The sequence below is a fragment of the Pristis pectinata genome, chromosome 6 (genome assembly GCF_009764475.1).
Source record: "Pristis pectinata isolate sPriPec2 chromosome 6, sPriPec2.1.pri, whole genome shotgun sequence".
NCBI classification, from domain to species: domain Eukaryota; kingdom Metazoa; phylum Chordata; class Chondrichthyes; order Rhinopristiformes; family Pristidae; genus Pristis; species Pristis pectinata.
Window position 1 is genome coordinate 13017319 of NC_067410.1, and position 16988 is coordinate 13034306.

Below are 16988 nucleotides of genomic sequence, written 5' to 3' on the forward strand. Positions count from 1 at the left end.
CCTCTATATCTACTCCCCAGCACCTTAAATCTGTGTCCTCTTGTGGCAACCATTTCAGCCCTGGGAAAAAGCCTCTGACTATCCACATGATCAATGCCTCTCATTATCTTATACACCTCTATCAGGTCACCCCTCATCCTCCGTCACTCCAAGGAGAAAAGGCTAAGTTCACTCAACCTGTTTTCATAAGGCATGCCCCCCAATCCAGGCAACATCCTTGTAAATCTCCTCTGCACCCTTTCTATGGCTTCCACATCTTTCCCGTAGTGAGGCGACCAGAGCTGAGCACAGTAATCCAAGTGCGGTCTGACCAGGGTCCTATATAGTTGCAGCATTACCTCTCGGCTCCTAAATTCAATTCCCTGATTGATGAAGGACAATACACCATATGCCTTCTTAACCACAGAGTCAACCTGTGCAGCTGCTTACTAATCTCATTTTATTCTCCCCACATTCCTGTCAATCAACCTCCCCCCCACCCCCCCCCCCCACCACCTGCACCTCTCCAGATTCTACCACTCACTACACACCAGGGAAATTTACAGTGACCAATTACCTTCTAATCTGCATGTGATTCCCTTGCATTTTCCCCTGCATTCACAGGGAGAATATGCAGATTGCCCTGACAGCTCCAGAGACCAGGGTTGAACCTGGGTCACTGGAGCTGTAGAGCAGCAGTTCTGCCTGCTGCACCCCTCGTCAATTCTTATTTCAGGTTTTGAGCAAAGAAGAAAGAAAGACTCACCTCCTCAAGGAGCACTTTGCAAGGCAAGAACTTTCTTTTTTGCGTTAGCACATAGTTTTGCAGATATATGCAGTGGCCAATTTAGACAATGATATGAACCGGTAACCTGATGCTGCTGGTTTTGATTGAGGACATTTGCATACTCTCTGCTGTATTAATGGTCCCACAGGATCTTCTACACCCAATGAGAGAGACAGAAGGTCCTCGGTCTAATATCACAAACAATCTGCTGGAGGAACTCAGTGGGGTTGAGGAGCATCTGTGGGTGGAAAAGTAATGTCAACGTTTCGGGTCGAAACCCTGCATCGGGACTGGGTTTTGACTCAAAACATCGACAATTCCTTTCCTCCCACAGATGCTCCTCAACCCCACTGAGTTCCTCCAGCAGATTGTTTGTTGCTCTAGATTCCAGCATCTGCAGTCTCTTGTTTAATGTGTTTCATTCTGCCTGAAACCCAATACATCTCAAAGGCATCCCTGGGTGAGCTGAATCCAATTATTCTGCTCCTATCATTACGTCAGATGACAGCATTTAAACCATGTCAGATCTTCCAGCATCATACTGAGTGTATGTTTGCTCACTGATGTTTGAGTTCTCTTTCAGGGTAGACTTCTAATTTTGATCAACTTTGCATTAGTTTCAGCCAAGGGGTATTTGACCCAGACAACAGACAGTTTCACTTCATTTTAATCAGGTAGAATCAGGTATAAACCAAGAACAGGTGGGAATGTCTAAGAGTGCTTGAAGCATTGGGCCATCAGTTATGAATGGAAATAAAAGAGATTGCTCTCTGCACATTGGAACTGATGTCCACTTTTGAGAAGTAAGCAAACAGCCACTAACCTCAGGTGTTCCTTCACCTTTTCCTTTATTGATGGACCAGTTCTTTCTGTTGGATGTGCCACTCTTTCCAGTTCCATCTCATCCATGACCTGCCGGTCCACACGATAGCTGTATTTCCGCATCCGCAGGTTGGGAGCGACTTCATCTTCCAAATTGGTAGTCATTGGAATTTCTGGATTTGGCACCAACCTTCAAAGCGTGGCAGTAAGGTGATAAACTGGGGGAAAAAAACATGGTGCAAAAGTAAATAAAAGCAACATCCAAACACACGGTGCATGCACAAAGGAAATAGCTTTAACGGTAATGGCAAATTCCAAAGAACACCCACATCCTGCCTTAAACAAACACTCCTTCAATTGATCAGTTCCTGACACTAATTCATATTTATCATTTCATCATAGCAAAGGTTTAGAGAAAAATGGGCCAAATGCAGGAAAGTGGGACTAACTTATGTGGGCATCTTGGCATGGATGAGTTGGGCCGAAGGGCTTGTTTCCATGCTGTACACCTCTATGACCCTATCTACGATGGAGGAGGGGAAAAACATTAATGATGCTGACAGCAACCACTCCTTGCTTGACGCGATTGTTTATGGTATTGTGAATATATCTGATCTCGTGCATGAGTAATATTGTAAATGTGCATGAAGCTTTTCCATGATTGCATTTTCTTCCTCTATTCACAATTTACAAGTTGGTTTGAATGTGGGGAGTGGGTAGAAAATAATGATGTAAGATACAGGGGCAGTGATGGCCCCAGGAGCTTCTCCACATCTTCAGAAGGTCCTGGCTCATCCGATATCTCCACTTTCCCATCTAAACCCTTGTTTCATTCATTCTTCCTTGTCTAAAAACCTATCAGTTTCAGCAACTGAGCATCCACAGTCGTCTGGGTTGGAGAGTTCCAGGGATTCACAACTCTCTGAGTTACGAAATTTCTCCTCACATCAGTTCTACATGTCCAGTCCCTTACCTTGAGAGTGAACAGTACTTGGTATTGTCAGTGCATGGTATGGTCAGTACATGTTGTAGCATTGTGAATGTATTCATGAAGATTTCCTCTGTATTGCAAGATTACCGCCACATTGTGAAATCATGGTCCAAATATCAAGTGAGGAAATCTTCTCAGTGACCTTGCTTCGCATGGCACCCAAGCAATTAGATAAATGATAGAAGTGAAATTGATAAATTATATGGTGGTATAAATCTGACCTTAAAACCAGAAAATGCTGGAAATACTCAGCAGGTCAGGCAGCAACTGTGGAGTGAGAAACCAAGCTGATGTTTCAGCTTGATGACTTTTCTTCAGAGCCAACGTACTTGGCATAAAACTGGCTGCCAATTCACAACTACCAAGGATTAACTTCACCCTCCTGGTGTTTTTAAGAGATTTTATCAACATGTAATTTTAAATTGATCTGATAATCAATGTTTTGTTTGAAAAGGTCCTGGATTTTAATGGGTGAAAAATAAATGTATTTAATTGAACATGTCAATTGTTTTGCTCTCAGGAAGTGGGAAGTACTGAAATAACTGGAGCTATTATTTAACTCTGAGTCATCCACTTGCCAAAACAGAGGGTATAAATGATCCAAATTTCCCCCATTTAAGCTCTGGGATGAGTGCCATAATGCTTGCACCATGTAGCACCAATTTATTCCCAACAACAACACCAACTCTGTGCACTCTTTAATTCCACCCACATCATTGGCAACTTAGTCAAGTTGAAGAAGGTTTTCCACAAGCTTGGTTTTCCATTCAATCCCAAACTGAGATTCAGACTCAATGTCACAAAGCTCACCCACTATGACATCTCTTGCCTTACCTCAGCCCAGCCTACTGCTAGATCTCTCATCCACCTTTACCCCAGACTCAGCAAGTTGAAGGTTTTCCTGTCATGAATGACAACTTCCCTCTCTGTACACCTCAACCATCCAGAGCTCTGCTGCCCATATCCTGACTTACACTGCTCCTGTCCATGTTGACTGTCACTGGCTCCTGGTCATACAACATGACTAAACATTTGCTCCTTCGGTTTATATCCCTTCATGCTCTTGACCGTCCCTACCTCTTCCAAGTCTATAGTTTGCCACAGATTACTTCAGTCCTCCTCCTCTGGCCTCTTGCATTAGAGAGAAGCATAGGAACAGGCCCTTCAGCCCATTGAATCTGTGCTGACCATTTACGTTAATCCTACCCTACTTCACATTTCCATCAACGCCCTCAGATTTTAATATTCAGCTACACACTAGGGCAATTTATAGTGACCAATTAATCTACCAACCCGCATGTTTTTTAGATGTGAGAGAAACCTGTAGAAACCCATGTGATCATTGGAGAGACTGTGCAAACTCCATATAGACAGTGGCGGTGGTCAGGAATGAACCTCTGTTACTGGAGATGTGAAGAAACAGCTCTGCCAAATGTGCCACTGTGCTGCCCTTACTTTCTCACGGAAATACAAGCTACACAAAAACCAACAACAACTTCACATGAAAAGGAGACACACAGCCAGTGTATCCCTCAACTAATTTTTAACCAAGGGCAGGATGGGTTTAGAGCAAGGGGTGATTGATAGCCGCCCCTTTTCTTTCTGTCGGTACAACGTTTTCGCTGCATAACAACACAATCCGAGAGTAATTATGAACTCGTACACATGGAATCTCTGTATCAATGTTAAATCAAGAATACTCAGAGGAACGAAAGAAACGTCTCTAGATCAAGCTATCTGTGAATGGTTATTTGTTAAAGTTAATTTTGTCATTTTGTCCTCTAATAAAAGAATAACTTATTCTAATGTAAATATGGAGCAAAATCGTATCTGTACTAACAATTTCAGGACTGGGAATGACAAGTCTAAAGTGTAATGTGCACTCCTTTGAGATATTGGCAGCAAAATTTATCAAAAAATTTGTTCAAAGAGTCTCCCACTACTTCAAATGCAGATACAGTAGGCTATCTTTTGCACACATTTTGTCCTGTTCTATACTTTACAATTCCTTTTTCAAAAATTGGCAGGCAATTACTTTATGATTATATGGTAACGTCTTGAAATCTTGTCAGTTAATCCAAGTCGAAGCTGAAGGCAGTAGATCCTGCTAATACTGAAGTTTAAAAAAGTAATTATTAAAGGAAAAACTCTACCTTAGGTTAAGGGTCTTCGATTAAACCATTAAAGCCAGGCTCTGCTCTCTTGATGTCTTCAAAGGATCAGTACCAGGATTTTCTCACTCAATATCTTTTATGTTCTCTCTCACATACTTTCTTGGATTACCCTTTGAAATTAACTACTGGTGAGTTAAAGATAAGTCCTGACCCTTGAGCTGTTGATTCATAGGCAGCTGTAATTAGGACATGGCAGCACACTGGTTAAGTTATTGGACTGTATCCGGAGATCTAGACTATTGATCTGGCAACGTGAGTTCGAATCCCTTCATGGCAGCTGGGGCCTTTAAATACAAGTAACTAAATAAGCTTGCAATAAAAAGATAGCGTCAATAATGTTAACCGTGAAACTGCTGGATTGCTGTAAGATCCCTCTAAATTCATTAATGTCCTTTAGGGAAGGAAATCTGCCATCCTTCCTGGATGTGATCCATATGTGACTCCAGACCCACCAACGTTGATGGTTAACTGAACAAGGATTATTCAAGGAAGATTCAGGCTTGGACAACAAGGGAGACCTTGTTGGTGATGTACATGGCCAGTCAATCAACAATGTACAAAAACTGCTGATCTAAAAGGTTCCTGTGGAAAATGGTGTTGAAGTAAACATTGAAGTAAACATTAGAAGAGTTCTACATTGAACACAAGGTCTATACAGTAATACCTGATTTAGAATTATCAGTAAAATGTGCTAAAATTGCAGCAGATTCTTCCTGTTTTAAAATATCTTCATTTATATTCTTTAGGGTTAGGAATATAGAGGTGAAAAAAATGTTCTTGGATTCATTTCACTAAACCTATAAAACTCTAGTCATTGAATTTGCGAAGCTGAATTTTATTGAAGTTAGCCACCATCTCCAAGTCACAGGCAGCCTTACTTGTTTATACATTGCTGCTCCTTCTTTGTGTGCGAGTCATAAACTTTAGCTCAACTACCTTCATCTCACGGATTGCAGTTCGAGAAGAGTATGATTTCTTGTAGAATGAGAGGTGAGTATTGAGTGGCCATACCCCCGAATGAATTTTTTAAAAATCTGTGTGGCCATGTGCCAAAATTTGTCTGATAATCCAACAGTTTAGTGCTTCATTATCTTTAAAAATCTATGACCAACAATACATTCATAAAGTGAACTAACGGTATCACCAACCCACTCTGAGGGATTGAAATATCAACATCCTATTCTTGATATTTGGCACTGATTTATGTTTAATGATCTGGGGCAATTAGCTCATGATGATACCTAAGACGTTTCTGGTAGACATTCGTGGTTTTAGATAGTGGGAATTCTTGTTCACACAAAGGAGGAGTTAGGTGATAAGCCTGCATTTAGTGCAGGGAGTAGCAGTGGGTGGTGAGTTAGACTGGGCAGGTGGAAGGACTGAAATAGTCCCTCCACCAGCAGCTGGCTTAACTAAGTGACCAACCCTTGCACAAGGGTCAAAGAAGCTGTTGTGGGAGGAACTGGCAAAGCTAACCCAAGGCCAATAATCAGGCTAGTGAAATAATCTTAAACAAAATATGCATGACCTTGAACACAAACAGAAATGCAGGAAGAACTTGGCCAGTCAAGCAGCATATAATGGAAAGGGAAACCAGTTAATGCTTCAGATCGAAGACCCTTCATAAGAACATTTTGCTTAACCTTGAAATGCATTGTCGGCTTGTAACAACCTTCTTCGGGAAATACAGTAAAGATTTAACCACTGTTGTTATATGGAGTCTGACTGTCCAGGGTATTGTCCTTCCAACATTCAGTTCCATTTCCTTTAGCATCAAGATGGGCATTCAGCAGGTGGCCAATGCATTAGACCCCTCTTACATTAGTAACCACGGATACATTTCAGACCAAATATCAATAAACTTTTGTAAGTCTTGTCAGTGTGGGAGAGTGGAGGACATGGATCCAGCTTGATTATATCAGTTGATGGAGTTTGAATCCATATCTTTAGACTCAGAGGTGAAATTGCCATCATCAAGCCAAGTATACGTATACACAGAGAGGGAATTTCCCCAGAGTTCTTACAGAGAACCTCTTAGTCACCATAAGCATAAGGAAATGTGCTAGTTAGCAGGGGCTGGATTCTCCTCTGCACAGCGACCCACTGGCAATACCAGTTTTCTCCACTAGTCCTGCAAGGTTTTGTACTGAATTATTTTAGTGGCGGGATGTGCTGGAGCATTCACATGTGTCTGTGTGTGTGGGGAAGGAGCTGAAAATACTTTTTTTTCTCCATATCTGTGGAATAGATGCAATTCTGAGGTAATTCCCCATCAGTGTATGTTATATCTGCCTTCCTGGCAGCAGCTTCATCCTGAACTGTGACCTACTGAGTATATTGTATATCCCAGAGAAGTCAAACTCCTTAGTTCTCTAATCTGATCTCTCTCTCTCTCTCTCTCTCTCTCTCTCTCTTTCTCTCTTGAACACCACACCCACTCACCCAACACCCTACCAACCCACCCAACAACTCCCTCCCAACACCCCACCAACACCACACCCATCATCCAACACCCTATCAACCCACCCAACAACTCCCTCCCAACACCCTACCAACACCAAACCCACTCACCCAACACCCTACTCATCCACCCAATCAACTCCCCATTAACACCTCATCCATCCACCCACCTAACCAACTCCCCACCCACCCAACAACTCCCTAACATGTGCTGGGAATGTACATATACTTCCTGACTGTCAGGAGAGTAGACATCAGGACCAGATCATCATGAACCAATATTCATTGAGCAAAAACATATCTGAAGATATGACAATGTTTCATAAATAGGCCTGGCCCAGCCCCCAGTAACTCTCCTTCCTTATATTGCTGGCCATATGTCCTCACCCTATTATCTCTTCACCTATTTCCTAATATTTACCTTTCCACGTATTGATTGCACAAATACACATATTGATTTTTATTCACAGGATGTGGAAGCTTGGCATATATTGTCCTTCCCTAATTTCCATGAACTAAGGAGGAAGTTATGAGTTGAACTCCTATGGTAAGTCACATAGAGGTCAAGGTCGTCTAAGGAAAGCGGATTTCCCTTCCTGAAGGACGTTGGTGAACTAGGTGAGTTTTTATGACATAAAAACAGAAAATGTTGGAAATAAATGGCCAGTCAGGCAGCATCTGCAGAAAATAAAACAGAGTTAAGCTTTCAGGTCATAGATCCTTTGTCAGAACTGAGGAAGAGGGAAAAAAAACAAGATCGTTTTAAAGAGGGTGGGGGAGGAATGGATAGGACAAAGGGAATATCTTTGATGGTGAGGCCAGGGTTGCCATGGAGATAAGTCCGAGGTGAGGTCATCTGGTTGAAAGGTTAACAAGGACAGTTAGAGAGAGAAAACAGACTAAGGAACATAAAAGCTATGACATGAGTGTAATTATAGAGGGAGCAAATGTAAACAAAGGGATGTAAACGTTGCAAAGTGCAGAACTGTAGAAAATGCCCAGCAGGTCAGGCTGTGCTGATCCAGTGTCATATGTGGAAGACCTACAGCGGAACTGGATGGTTCTGATACAAACAGAGAAAGTGAGTTACCTAAAGTTGTACAGTTCGTTACTGAGTCTGCAAGACTACAACGTGCCCAGATGGAAGATGAGGTGCTGTTCCTCAAGCATAAGTTGAGTCTCATTATAACAGGGCAAGGGACCATAGGCAGATAAGTCAGAGTGGGACCAATGAATTAAAGGGGCAGCTGACAGGAAGCTCTCGACCCTGTGGACTGAATGCAGGTGCACGGCAAAGTGGACACTCATCTCCCTTTGGGTTCTCCAATATAGAGACAACAATATTGTGAACATTGAATGCAGTAAACTAGAATGCAAGAAGTGCAAGCAGAGGAGTATTTGGGTGCCTGGATGGTGGAAAGGAAGAAACAAAAGGAAAAGCATCACAGTGTCTCGAGTTTGGATGGGAAAGTGCTCTGAGAAAGAGAGTTGTTGGGCAGAGAGGAAAGAGCTGACCAGGGAGCTGTGACAGTCACGTTCCCTTCAGAGCTTAAAGAGAAGGGCTGGATGTGGCTGGTGGGGAAATCCATTGAACGCGGTGGAAATTACGAAGGATGATCTATCGAATGCAGAGCTGGTGGGGCAGAAAGTGATGCTGTTCCGTGTATCCTCAGAAAAGACTGGTGTAGCTTTGAGCCAAATGAGTCCTCATAACTACACCTTTGGCGTGGAGCTGTAGGAGGAGTTCAATGTGAGGATGAGTTCAGTTGGGTGAATGGATGTGTGGCTGTGACAGGTAGTCTGCACAAGGAAAATAGTGGGTGGCTGTCAGACCATCCACATACGCGATGTACTGCAGGTGTAAAGCAACTTTACGCCCATGGTAAAGATGGGGCTAGGGAATTAGAAATTGTCAAAGTGGCAGGGGGCATCATAGCTGTCACGGATGTAAGTGGGAAGGGAGTGGAACGGGGACAAAGGATGGAGTCGGCGTAGGAAGAGGTAAGTTCAGTGGGGCAAGACTGGGCTGAAACAATGGGTCTGCCTGGACAGAACTATTCACGAATCTTAGGCAGGTGGTAAAAGTGGGCTGTGTGGGATGGGAGACTACAAGACTGGGAGCTGCAGAGGGAAGATCTTGGCGGGAAATGAGGGTTGAGAGACTGGGCTCATTGGTGGGGTTGTAGTTCAGAGGGACACTGCCTGTTTGCCGGAACAGTCTTTATTTTAGTCCTACTTGGGCCCCCTCCTTCCTACTCTTTTCTCGGTATGTTGATGACTGTGTGGGTGTCACTTCCTGCACTCACAGAGAATTCAAAAATTCCATTACTTTTGCGGCTAATTTCTGCCCAATTTCTCACTCTCATATGGTCCATTTCTGACTCTTCCCTTCTCCTTCTGGATCTCTCTGTCTCCCTCCTAGGAGATAGGTTGGAAATACACATCCTTACAAGCTCATGGACACCCAGATGTACCTCAACGATACTTCTTCCCACCTGCTTCCTGTAAGGACTCCATTCATGTTCCCATTTCCTCTGTCTCTGCCACATCTGTTCTGATGGTGAGATTTTATCTCTGAGACAAACTTAGCTGTTTTTCAGTGGTAAGAATCCCAGCCTGCTCAACCTCTTTTAAGCTTGTAAATATTTTCTGGGCTTTCTTCAGTGCTTTCTCTTTTTAAGAAGTAGGAGCAGGAGTAGGCCATCTGCTCCTCCACAATTCATTAAGATCTTTTGCCTCAACACCCTTTTTCCAGTACTATTCCCATTTCCCTTAATATCCAGAAAACTAATGATTGTGCTTTGAACACAATGACTGAGTCTCCACACCCCTCTGGGGCAGAGATTTCCAAAGATCCACCACCCTCTGAGGGAAGAAATTTCTCATTATCTCAATAATAAATGGTCAATCTCTTATTCTGAAACTGTGTCCTCTTGTCCTAGACTCCTGGCAGGTTGCATCACCACCTGGTATGGAGGATCCAATGTGCAGGATCAAAAGAGGCTGCAGAAGGTTGTAGACTCAGTCAGCTCCATCATGGGCACAACCTTCCCTGCCATCGAGGACATCTTCAGGAGGCAGTGCCTCAAGAAGGTGGCATCCATCATTAAGGACCCTCACTGTCCAGGACATGCCCTCTTCACGTTAGGACCATCAGGGAGGAGGTACAGGAGCCTGAAGACCCGCACTCAATGATTCAGGAACAGCTTCTTCACCTCTGCCTTCAGATTTCTGAAAGGTCCATGAACCCATGAACACTACCTCGTTATTCCTCTTTCACGCTATTTATTTTTGTAACATAATAATAATGTCTTACACTGTACTGCTGCTGCAAAACAACAATTTTCATGACATATGTCAGTGATAATAACCCTGATGTTGATTCTGATTCTGACTTCTGACTTCTTAGCCAGAGGACACATTTTCCTTGCATCTAGCCTGTGAAGCCCTTTAGGATATGTTTTATGAGACCTTCCCTTATTCTTCTGAACTCTAGAGAATACATTTTCAATCTGCTGCAAGTGTACCATCCTCGGATCCGATGTCGCAGATCTTCATTGCACCCTCACTATGGGAAGGAGACCAAAACTCCACATAATCTTCCAAGTGTGATCTCATCTTTCCGTAGTGTGGGGTCCAGAACTGTGTATGGTCTTTATTTTTTTTCCCCAGGCTTTGGGCATTGCTACCAAGGCCAGCATTTATTGGTCATTAAGAACTGCCCTCCAAATTGAGATAGTTGTTCAATCAATTCAGAAGGCAGTTAAGAGTCAATCACATTGCCATGGATCTGGTGTCATGATGGGTCAGGATGACAGATTTTCTTCCTGGAGGACAAAGTGAACCAGATGGGTTTTTACAACAATCAGGTACTTTCATGGTCACCATGAACAATGCTAGCTTTGTATTATAGATGTATTTGATTAGTTGAAGGTAAATTTCCCAGTTGCTATGGTGGGATACAAACTCTTGTCTAACTAAGGTTCCATGTAATTTAAACCATACCTCCCTTTTAGGATCTGATTTTCCAAGTCTTCTTGCTGCTCTTCCTCATCTGTGGAATACAGACTTTTTTTTCCTGCCATTGAGAGCCAGGATACATTTTACTACCTAAAATTCCACTTACCACTCTTTCCTGTATTCTGAGGAGGTTGATAGAGTAAGCACTTTAGAGGAAGCCAAACGAAATTTAACTTTGAAACTGAGCTGCCTCTTGACATTCCATTTTTTGTTGCAACAGTCTTATTCCATTTCTTTGCATCACACATAATGAAAGTGTAGCAGTTAGCCTAACGCTATTACAGTGCCAGTGACCCGGGTTCAGTTCTGGCCACTGTCTGTAAAGAGTTTGTATGTTCTCCCCGTGTCTGCGTGGGTTTCCTCTGGGTGCTCCGGTTTCCTCCCACATTCCAAAGACGTACGGGTTAGGAAGTTGTGGGCATGCTATGTTGGCGCCAGAAGCGTGGCGACACTTGCGGGCTGACCCCAGAACACTCTACGCAAAAAGATGCATTTCACTGTGTGTTTCGATGTACATGTGACTAATAAAGATATCTCATTTTAGGAGTCTTTTGACATTAATGGATCACGGTTGTAAACAGGCAGTTCAAGAGCAAATGTCAGTGATTGAGCCAATCACTTTTCTGTAGATATTCAGGTTCAAGTTTAAACAGCTAATTCCCTCTGCAATATTTTATAGTGCTGCAACTAGCATGTGGTTTCAGCCTGAAAGAATACCCGGTCACGTAGAAAATACACAGGTCCATCAGGTGATCCCAACCCAAATTATTGAAAGCTATGGTAGCTAAATATTAATTGGGACCTGATGCACTTGTCAACCATATTGTTGGGTTTGGAGTGCTTACAAAGACTAAGTCATTTCACTGTTATCAGTGATAAACAGAACAATTTTATGTGACATTATTTCGTGGATGATCACCGCATTTTCACCAAATTGCTGTGTACTAGGGCTAAAAAGTTTATTCTGAGTAGAGTAACAATCTTAGTAAATCAGACAAAATAATTTGATGGAAATATGCAGGTACAATAACAACATTTTAAAGACATTTGGACAGGTACATGGATAGGAAAGGTGCAGAGGGATGTGGGATAACCGCAGGCAAATAGACCACACTTGAAGTATTGTGTTCAGTTCTGGTTGCCTCATTATAGGAAGGATGTGGAAGCTTTAGAGAGGGTGCAGAGGAGATTTACCGGGATGTTGCCTGGATTGGAGAGCATGTCTTATGAGGACAGGTTGAGCGAGCTAGGGCTTTTCTCTTTGGAGAGAAGGAGGATGAGAGGTGACTTGATAGAGGTGTACAAGATGATAAGAGGCATAGATCGAGTGGACAGTCAGAGACTTTTTCCCAGGGCGACAATGACTAACACAAGGGGACATAATTTTAAGGTGATTGGAGGAAGATATAAGGGGGATGTCAGGGGTAAGTTCTTTACATAGAGAGTGGTGGGCGCATGGAACGTACTGCCGGCAGAGGTTGTGGGGGCAGATACATTAGGGACATTTAAGAGACTCTTAGATAGACACATGAATGATAGAGAAATGGGGAGCTATGTGGGAGGGAAGGGTTAGATAGATCTTAGAGCAGGATAAAATGTTGGCACAACAACTGGGCTGTAATGTTCTATGTTCTAAATAGGACTAGCTTAGATGGGCATCTTGGTCAGCATGGATGAGTTGGGCTGAAAGGCCTGTATTCGTGCTGTAAGTGAACTCCATGCAGAGTTCACTTAATAACATGACACTGAGTTATTCTGGAGCTAAGCCACATTGGCTTCAGGGACTGAGTTACTTCAACAATGGGCCAGTGATTTTAGATCTGCTCTGAAGTAACAAGCCAGAGGCATAGGTTTAAGTATGTGTCAGCTGTGGGTCAGCTGGTAGTACTCTGCTTCTGGCAGGGGGTTGTTCTGACTGACCTCTGAAGCATTTTCTATTTTGCTGCAGTGAAACTACTGAGGTAGTGCCCCAGTGGCACTGCACGACTGAGGTAGTGCCCCAGTGGCACTGCACTACTGAGGTAGTGCCCCAGTGGCACTGCACGACTGAGGTAGTGCCCCAGTGGCACTGCACGACTGAGGTAGTGTCTCAGTGGGAAATGCTGGCTACAGTTCCGGTACACAGTCTTTTGTTTTGATCCAAAGTTAGCTCAGAAGTTTGGGCCCAACTTTTGTACTTCAAAAGCACCTCATTGACGGCAAAACACCTTGTGATATCCTGAGGCTGAGAAAGGTGCAGACATAAATTGTTCCTTTCATTCTTAGGGGAGATACATACACTCAGACTCCCCCCTCTCCCCCCCAACCCCTGATCACCCTGTCTCTTCCCCCTCCGCCCCCCCGCTCCACCTGCCCACCACCCACACACTCCTCCCAGTGGGTCCCCTCCCCCCGCTGTTCCCATCCGCCCTCCCCACCTCCCCTACTTGGTTCCCTGATCCACCTTCCTCTCCTATCAGTTTCAATCCTCTGCAGCCGTGCGCCGCCTCCACCTCTCACCTCCCAGCCTCCGTCGTACTTTCCTCTCTCCCCTCCTCCATCTGCCTATCGCACCTCCTCACCTGGATCCACCTCTCGTTTGCCAGCTCTTGCTCCACCACTTCCCTTCACCTTTCTATACTGGCTATCTCGCCTCGACTCAGATGAAGGGTCTCGACCCGAAATGTCAACTGTCCATTTCCCTCCACAGATGCTGCCTGACCTGCTGAGTTCCTCCAGCAGTTTTTTTTTCCGCTCCAGATTCCAGCATCTGCAGCCTCTTGTGTCTACAATAACTCAGCCTCAAGGTGGCTGGGACAGGTTGCTGTCCAGTGATCAGAACCATTCACGTAGCTTGGTTAATGGTTTTATGTAAAGTTCCATTGTGTTCTCCTCTCAGTGCAATTGATAAGCCATTTGTGCACTGCATCACCCTTTTCCTTCTCTTGGTGGTGGCTGAACTTTGGCCCCTGTCTCCAGAACGTCACACGTGAATTGGTCCACCTAACCACCTGTAAAACATCTCACAATGCTTAAAAGTTCTTGCCTTCTTACACTTGCATCAGGAGTCAGCGGGCACTTCATTATTTTATTATATGGAAAATATCATCTCTTAACCAATTGAAACCAGACTAGGAGGTCACGTGGACCAAATATTATCTATAAAAAAGCTTTACAGAGGAAGAAAATGGCAAGGGTATCAAAAATAGAGGGCATAAGCTTGAGGTGAGGGGAAGGGGTTTTAAAGAGGATTTGGAGAACATTTTTTTTTACACAGAGACTGGTTGATATCTGGGGAAACAAAGGACTGCAGATGCTGGAACCTAGATGAAAAACACTATGATGTTGGAGGAACTCAGCAGGGCAGGCAGCATCTGTGGAGAAATTACATTTCAATAGTAATTGTTAGCATCAGACTCTGTTTTAACATCAACTGATTTACCCCAAGGGAATCTAAACTGTCCGTTCCGTGGTTATATAGATGTCCTTCTCTGTGAATCAGTGCCGTGCACCTCAAGTTCTGATCAGACTTGCTAAGACATTTTCAGGGTAAGCTCAGGGTAAACGGGTCCTGATCTGAAACGTTGACCGCCTGCTTTTCTCCACGGATGCTGCCTGGCCTGCTGAGTTCCTCCAGCATCGTCGTGTTTTTTGGTTGAAATCTGGAACTTGCTGCCAGAAGAAGTGGTGGAGTCAGATACAATCAATACATTTAATACACATTTAGACGGCACTTGAATAGGCAAGGCATAGAAGGACAGAGGCCTAATGCCAGCAAAGGGAATTAGTATAGATGGGAAAAAAGGTTGGAATGACCGTGATGGGCCGATGTCCCTGTTCCTGAGCTGTACAACACGATGGAAGAGAGAAGTGAGAAGCTGTGGCTTATCTGCACTCTGGTAAATCGAGATCAAATCTCACAAATTGACACTTGACAGTATTCTGCAACAAGGATTAACCAGGGATGCCACAGATCAATGGCATCAAACGAGGACTGCAGCTTCCAATCCCACAGGTCAGGGTTGGTGCACATGATTTGAGACCATCTTTTAATAGGCAGAGTCCCACTTCAACACAAGTTCCTGAAATTGCCCCTAACATCTGGGCAGAAACACTAATCCACTGCCAGGAGGGAGCGGGAAGTTGGTGGCCAAAACGCACACTGGGGGAGATACGGTGACACAGTTACAAGAGCTTCTGCCTCACAGCTCAACCAAACTGGGCTCAATCCTGACGTCCATTGCTGTCTGTGTGGAGTTCCTACCTTCTCCCTGTGATGCTGTGGGTTTTCCCCCAGTGTTTCTGGTCTCCCCTTACATTCCAAAAACATTTGGGTTAATGGGTTAATTGGCCCTGTAAGATCCCCCTAGTGTGTAGGTGAGTGTTGTGGTAGTGAAGGAATCTGGAGGGAGTTACTGGGAATATGGGAAGAATACAATAGGATCAGCCTAAAGATGTGCTTGATGGCTAGTTCACACTTGGTGGGCCAAAGGGCCTGTTTCTGCACTGTAAGAATCTATGACATCAGTTGGAGGTTTGTGGGGGGAGGTTGAGGAGAGTGATTGGAAATGGAAGGATTGACAGGAACTGGAGATCGGGGCATTGAGGGAGGGACGGGCTTGAGATGGGCATGGGGCTAGGAGGGAGGGTGGGCCCAAGGTCTTGAAGTCTACTAAAGTTCAGGAGTTGGGGGAGAGAATGGACTTTGGAGGCCCAAGGACCTCTTGCAAGAGTCCTGCTCTCCATTTGGCATATCACCCTCAATCCAGAGGGATTGTGGAACAGATGAATCATAAGGGGTGCTCAGGAAGCACATCCAGCAAAATGGTACCATTGGAATGTGGTGCTGCCCATTGTGTTGGTGCTGGTACAGAGCACAATCTGAAGTTCCATTGGTTTCACACCACGTGTCCTAATGACAGAGAGTCCCATGAAAGGTATTGAGCCCCTGTCGGGCTTCAACTTGTTGGAGCCTGACATCATGTCCCTCGCTCTTGAAGCAACCGTAAAGCAACCTGCAAAATGTTCAGGCTGTCCAGAAGGTAACAGCTGTAAAAATGGGCCAGCAAAAGAAACAAAGCAAGGCATACTTCACTGGCAGCGTGGACTTGCCTTTATTAGTAAGGCATTGTATTCAAGAATTAGGAAGTTGCGTTACAGCTTTATAAAACCTGGAGTATTGCATTCGATTCTGGTCACCCCATTATAGGAAGGATGTGGAGGCTTTGGAGAGGGTACAGAAGAGGCTTACAAGGATGCTGCCTGGATTAGAGTGCACGTGCTATAAGAAGAGGTTGGTCGAACTAGGGTTGTTTTCTCTGGAGTGGCAGACGCTGAGGGAAGACGTAATAGAAGTTTATACAATTATGAGAGGCACAGACAGAGTAGACAGCCACTAGCTTTTTCCCAGGGTTGAAATGTCTAATACATTTAGACATTTAAGGTGAGAGGGGGAAAGTTCAAAGGAGATGTTCAGGGCGAGATTTTTATACAGAGAGTGGTGGGTGCCTGGAATGTGCTCCCAGGGGTGGTGGTGGAGGCAGATATGATCGAAGTATTTAAGAAGCTCTTAGATAGGCACATAGATGTGCAGAGAATGGAGGGATATGGATCATGTGCAGGCAGAAGGGATTAGGTGTCGTTAGCTTAAGTAGTTTGGTACAACATTGTGGGCTGAAGGGCCTGTTCCTGTACTGTACTGTTCTATGTTCTATGTTGTATGTTGTATAAGTACGAAGTAGATCAGTAGGTCATTCGCCAATTCTTCTGACCCGAC

At 44.2% G+C, this 16988-nt stretch overlaps 1 protein-coding gene across 1 annotated transcript in view; it reads right to left on the minus strand.

The window, feature by feature from the left end:
* The window catches only part of slc26a6 (solute carrier family 26 member 6), an 80669-nt gene that overhangs the window by 62632 nt on the left and 1049 nt on the right, over positions 1-16988 (minus strand). Inside the window, exon 2 of the mRNA XM_052017639.1 lies at positions 1590-1806. Coding sequence (XP_051873599.1) covers positions 1590-1753 — 164 coding nt within the window. The 5' untranslated portion in view covers positions 1754-1806. The remainder of the gene's footprint in view (positions 1-1589; positions 1807-16988) is intronic.